The 5,284-nt window shown below is 37.3% G+C and overlaps 1 protein-coding gene across 1 annotated transcript; it reads left to right on the top strand.

Moving 5' to 3' along the window:
* Positions 1-2,384: 2,384 nt before the first annotated feature.
* Positions 2,385-3,328, top strand: LOC116095335 (olfactory receptor 2K2). Its single transcript, XM_031376774.1, has one exon. It carries the CDS (start codon positions 2,387-2,389, stop codon positions 3,326-3,328), a length of 942 nt encoding a protein of 313 aa, XP_031232634.1. The 5' UTR covers positions 2,385-2,386.
* The last annotated feature ends 1,956 nt before the right edge of the window (positions 3,329-5,284 follow it).

The following is a 5,284-nucleotide window of genomic DNA, read 5'->3' as shown; positions in this document are numbered from 1 at the left end:
TACTTGAAGTTCTAGCTAGAGCAATAAGATAGCTAAAGGAGATCAAGCAGATACAAATTGAAAAAGAAGAAGTCAAAGTATCAGTATTCTCAGATGAAATGATAATATATATATATATATGACCACCAAAACTCTACCAGATATTCTATATTATAGCCATTTACATTTTTTTTTTTGCACAACTAGGGATGGATGGAGAAAGGGGAATAATAAACTTTGTTTTTATGAGGTCTTTGCAAGTATTTTGAAGAGCCTGTGGTTGGCTTTTGAAGTGTTTAAAAGTTTGATATAATTGGATCTTTAGGGCATTATCCCTGAAGGATGAGAAGTTTCAAACCTCTCATCATTTCAAACCAGTATAATACAGCTGCTAAACTTTAAATTGTTCAGGGACAATGAGTATTCCCCAAAACAACAAGCGATTTAAACTTATACCATACTGCAGTTGGGATCCTTTGGTAATTTTGGTTATGTTTGTAACAGCTGGTCATTTTGAAAGAAACGCATTGCATAATTGGTTTCTCTGTAGCATTTCAGATTTTAAATGAGTATATATTCATTCTTCTTTGCACATAACCAACCATAACTAACTTGTGGAACATATCATAAAATATTTTTATTTGCAGCTTATAGCATGGAATTCAGGTGGGAGAAAATTTTTTCCTTTATTACTGTTTTTGTGCAGTATAAAAATATCAAATTCTGAACACCCAAGCTAACTTTTGTTTTGACACCAGTATGCATTTTTTTCTTTAAAATAACTTTGTATAATAATGTGCTTGGCAGGGGTTTTATTAAGTACTAAAATTTTCAGAAAAATCCATAAGAAATAATTTGCTAACTAATGATTAAGAATCAATCAATGATTTTTGATGAAAGAAAATATTAAGAAGAAAAGCAAAAGCTATATATGTTTTGTTACCACAGAAAGGAGGAATTCTGAAATTTTTTCCTAGCATACTAAAGCTACATTCAATGTTACTGATACTGTTTGGACTTGCAGTGTAAGCTTCTTAGGAATCAGTGAGTAAAACGGGAGAAATAAATAAAAGCACTTGTTAATTGGGTAGAAATGAGCCACAGTGGAGGAAGAAGGGAAAGATAATGTGATGTGATAAATCACGTCTCTATCATCCACACACTACACACACTAAGACACCATCATGTCAGTACCGTGTTCACCATCTCTGTTCATGTCAACTTCTTAAAGGCAGAGAATGAGAAGACTGACTGGTTGCAGCAACAGAAACCCTGAAGCAAGGAAGGGAAACCAAGGCTGAAGTACTGTAACATGGACCATCTGACCTAAGAAAGCAAGCAAAGAGACAGTAGCGACATGGCAGGGTGGCAGTGGAAGGAATACTTGAGAGCATATGTGTTTGAAGAAAGATGGGAGAGAATCAGAAGGCTAAGAAAAGGTTTGACAGTGATAATGAGCAAGCAATGTAAGTGCAAAAGCAAGATACGTTATTTTGATAATAATTTTTGTTAATGTAACATGGAAAGAATAAAATCCAAAGTGCCCCATTTACAACTATCATTTTTAATCTTATTTTAAAAAAACTCAAATAAAATTCTAAAAGACTTTAATTTATATATTTCCTGGAAATCATGGATTTTAATACATAATAAGAATACTACCTGAGTAAATTTCTTCTAGAGCTCTTTAAATATGAGGTATGGGATCAGTAGTAAAGAAACTGTGTAGTGGACATATCAGTGTTTAAATGAGGTGGGTTATTTTGTTCGACTTACAAAATGGTTCTTAAGGGTCACCACAATGCTTTAAGCAATATCATCCTTTTTGAAAAAAGTTTTATAAGGTGTTAGCAAAACAGACAGAGTTCTTTTAGACCTAGAACATCATAGAGTTTCTTTTAAAAATCATTAATTTCTGCCAACATTCCTTTAACTACTGAAGAATATTCCTGAGTTTTAGCATGAGCTGTCACCTCTTCAAGTACCTTTTTAAATTTGTGTTCAATTTACAGAGCTCAAAATGGGCTTATCCAATATCTATTGATGTTTTTCTTCATTCGGTCACTTTCACACCTTTATTGAAAACTTACTGTGCCAAGGATAGGGTTATTAGGCATTTGATTATAATAATCAAAAATATTAGATTAGCATACTGCTTCCTGCTTCATTGTTTTCTAAACCTTGCTGTGGATTAATTAAATAGATCAAGCCTGTTTCTTCTCCTTAGATCAAAAAGTACACCATCCTGTAAATTTTTTGTGTATGGTGAACTTGTGTTTGTAACAACAAAAATAAGTCTAAAAGTACTGTTCTAGCATAGTGGACGTTATATGTATTTATGCTCCTCAGGTGAAATGAAGAGAATCTCTCTAGAATAACTGTTGGTGCTGGTGGTGCTCATGAGGAAATGCCAGGAGAAAATGTCACTGTTTGGAGCCTTTTTTTCCTGGAGGGATTTTCCCGGTACCCAAGGTTAGAGGTTGTTCTGTTTGCCTTCAGCCTTGTCATGTATCTGGTTACCATCCTGGGCAACAGTACTCTTATCTTGATCACTGTCCTGGATTCACGCCTTCAAACCCCCATGTACTTGTTTCTTGGAAACCTCTCTTTCATGGATATCTGTTACACGTCTGCTTCTATTCCTACTTTGCTCGTGAACTTGCTGTCGTCTAAGAAAACTATTATCTTTTCTGGGTGTGCTGTACAGATGTACCTGTCCCTTTCCATGGGGTCCACAGAGTGTGTACTTCTGGCTGTGATGGCCTATGATCGTTATGTGGCCATTTGTAACCCTCTGAGGTACCCCATCATCATGAACAGGCAAGTCTGTGTGCAGATGGCCACCATCTCCTGGGTGACAGGCTGTCTGACTGCTTTGCTGGAAACTAGTTTTGCCCTGCAGATTCCCCTCTGTGGGAACATCATCAACCATTTCACATGTGAAATTCTTGCAGTGCTAAAATTAGCTTGTGTGAGTTCCCTGCTCATGGACATGGTTATGCTGGTGGTCAGTATTCTCCTTCTGCCCATCCCAATGCTCTTGATTTGCATCTCTTATGGCTTCATCCTTTCTACAATTCTGAGAATCAGTTCAACCGAGGGAAGAAACAAAGCTTTTTCAACCTGTGGTGCACACTTGACGGTGGTGATCTTATATTATGGGGCTGCTCTCTCCATGTACCTGAAGCCTTCTTCATCAAACTCACAAGAAATAGACAAAATCATCTCGTTGCTTTATGGAGTGCTTACCCCTATGTTGAACCCAATAATATACAGCTTAAGAAATAAAGAAGTAAAAGATGCGGTGAAAAAACTGCTGGGCAAAGTGCCCTTGGCACCAAGTGTGTGACTGTCTTTTATTGGGTATCCATGATTTTCTTAAGGATGCACCTGCCATTGGCAGAACTCAGGAGAGAAATTCTAGATATGATTCAGCCCTTTAGGATTCTGACCTGAATATGAATTCTGCAGTTTCACAGTCATGAGTTATTTGTACTCAGACTAATTTATTATGGATGTAGTAGGTCCCAAAGTTCACTTACTGATATTTCTTGTCTTTGGTGTTGGGAGGACATCAATTCAGCCATTGGAAATTTGCTCCAAATCCAAAATAAAACTTGAATAAATGTAGTCAGTAAATATCAGTGCCAGAAGAAATAAATATCTCTTGTGCTTCAATCCTTTATAGAATTGGGTAGGATCCTAAAGATATAAACTGAATAACTAAAAGAATAATAAACATGGGCTGGAGAGATGGCTCAGCGGTTAAGAGCACTGACTGCTCTTCCAGAGGTCCTGAGTTCAAACCCTAGCAACCACATGGTGGCTCACAACCATCCATAATGAGATCTGACACACCCTCTTCTGGAGTGTCTGAAAACAGCTACAGTGTATTCACATAAATAAATAAATAAATAAATATTTTAAAAAAGAATAATAAACATATTGTCATTGATTATGGAAACAAGAAAATGAAAGCAAAGAAAAATCAAAATACTTGGTCCACGCTGTACTGTGGCAAACTCTGATGACAATGTCCTTCTGACTTCTTGGTCAGGGCTTACTCTACTCCATGGTGGTAGCGTCTTATGTGCTGACTTCAAACCCCAGTCTCCTCAGTAAGGATCTAATGCGGCTTGCTTGACGCCTGCCTGCCAACTTTGGTTTTTCTAGGCAAATCTACTCCTGTGAAACTATTTTCTTCTATATGCTGTCTTTTTTATTTGTTCATGTATTTTTTTTTTCTTTATTGGATGACTGACTTCACAATGGCTGACAAGGAAGCATTGCTCTAGAAATAACAATATTTTTTCCTTAGACACCTTAGTCGTTCCGGTCCCTGATATTTTCAATGCACATTGCAGTAAAATTTTAGAGTAGGCTTTCATTATACTGGTGTTAATTTTATCTTTGGAATAAAACGGAATTGTTTGACCTCTGGAATTTGTTACAAGTGTGTTAAATAAAAACAGTCTGAGAGATGCGAAAACAGATAAAATCTTAACTGAAAGCGTGACTGGAAAGAACCCGGAGACACAGAGGTACAGCAGCCCTATGTAATGTATCTGCTTTGGAACTCAGTCTTCCGACAGATATGACCAGAAGAGGAACAAACAGATGCGAGATCCTCCAAGTGTCAGAAGAGGAACCATGAGGGAAACGGGGCAGATGGCTCTTTAGCAGGACTCAACCATGACAATAGTGATTCCAGCCACATGCTTCATAAAGTTGCAGTTGTTGAAAATATTTAATCTCAATCAGGGACTTCTACTCTGCCTTTGATCATTCAGTTCCTGAATAAAACACACACACTTTTATATTTATAATAAGACTTAATCAGCACTAGAGCTGGACAGATATCTACCATCCATGCTATTAAAATCTATTTCCCCATCAGTAACCCCATTTTATAATTTGCTATGATCTTTCTAGACAGCTCTTAACTCCCATTGGCCAGCTCTCACGGCCATATTATGACTCACCTACCCCATGGCAGCTTCCTCCTCTTTCCCTTTCTTCCCTCTCTTTGTGGTCTTCTCAGAGGCCAAGCCCGGGAACCCAAGAACTCCTCTTACATCTCTTCTGCTTAGCTACTGGATGTAGGCATCTTTATTCACCAATAAGGGATAACTTTGGGGGCAAGGTTACATAGTATCGCTTGGGTACATGCAGACTCTCTCATCCTTGGGAGCAACCAGGCCTTGGGGGTCAGTATTTAGCATTACAATTCAAGCAAAAGACCAAACCTGGAGAGTTGTTGTGAATAATAAATAAAAATATAGGCATATTTTATATATTGTATGTG

Source organism: Mastomys coucha, unplaced genomic scaffold (genome assembly GCF_008632895.1).
Source record: "Mastomys coucha isolate ucsf_1 unplaced genomic scaffold, UCSF_Mcou_1 pScaffold18, whole genome shotgun sequence".
Lineage (NCBI taxonomy): Eukaryota > Metazoa > Chordata > Mammalia > Rodentia > Muridae > Mastomys > Mastomys coucha.
The sequence above is the reverse complement of the archived record's forward strand: the minus strand, read 5'-3'. Positions and strand labels throughout refer to the sequence as shown.

What these genes read in the sequence shown, in the direction of transcription:
- LOC116095335 (XM_031376774.1), top strand. Translation starts at nt 2,387, where the DNA reads ATGCCAGGAGAAAATGTCACTGTTTGGAGCCTTTTTTTCCTGGAGGGA.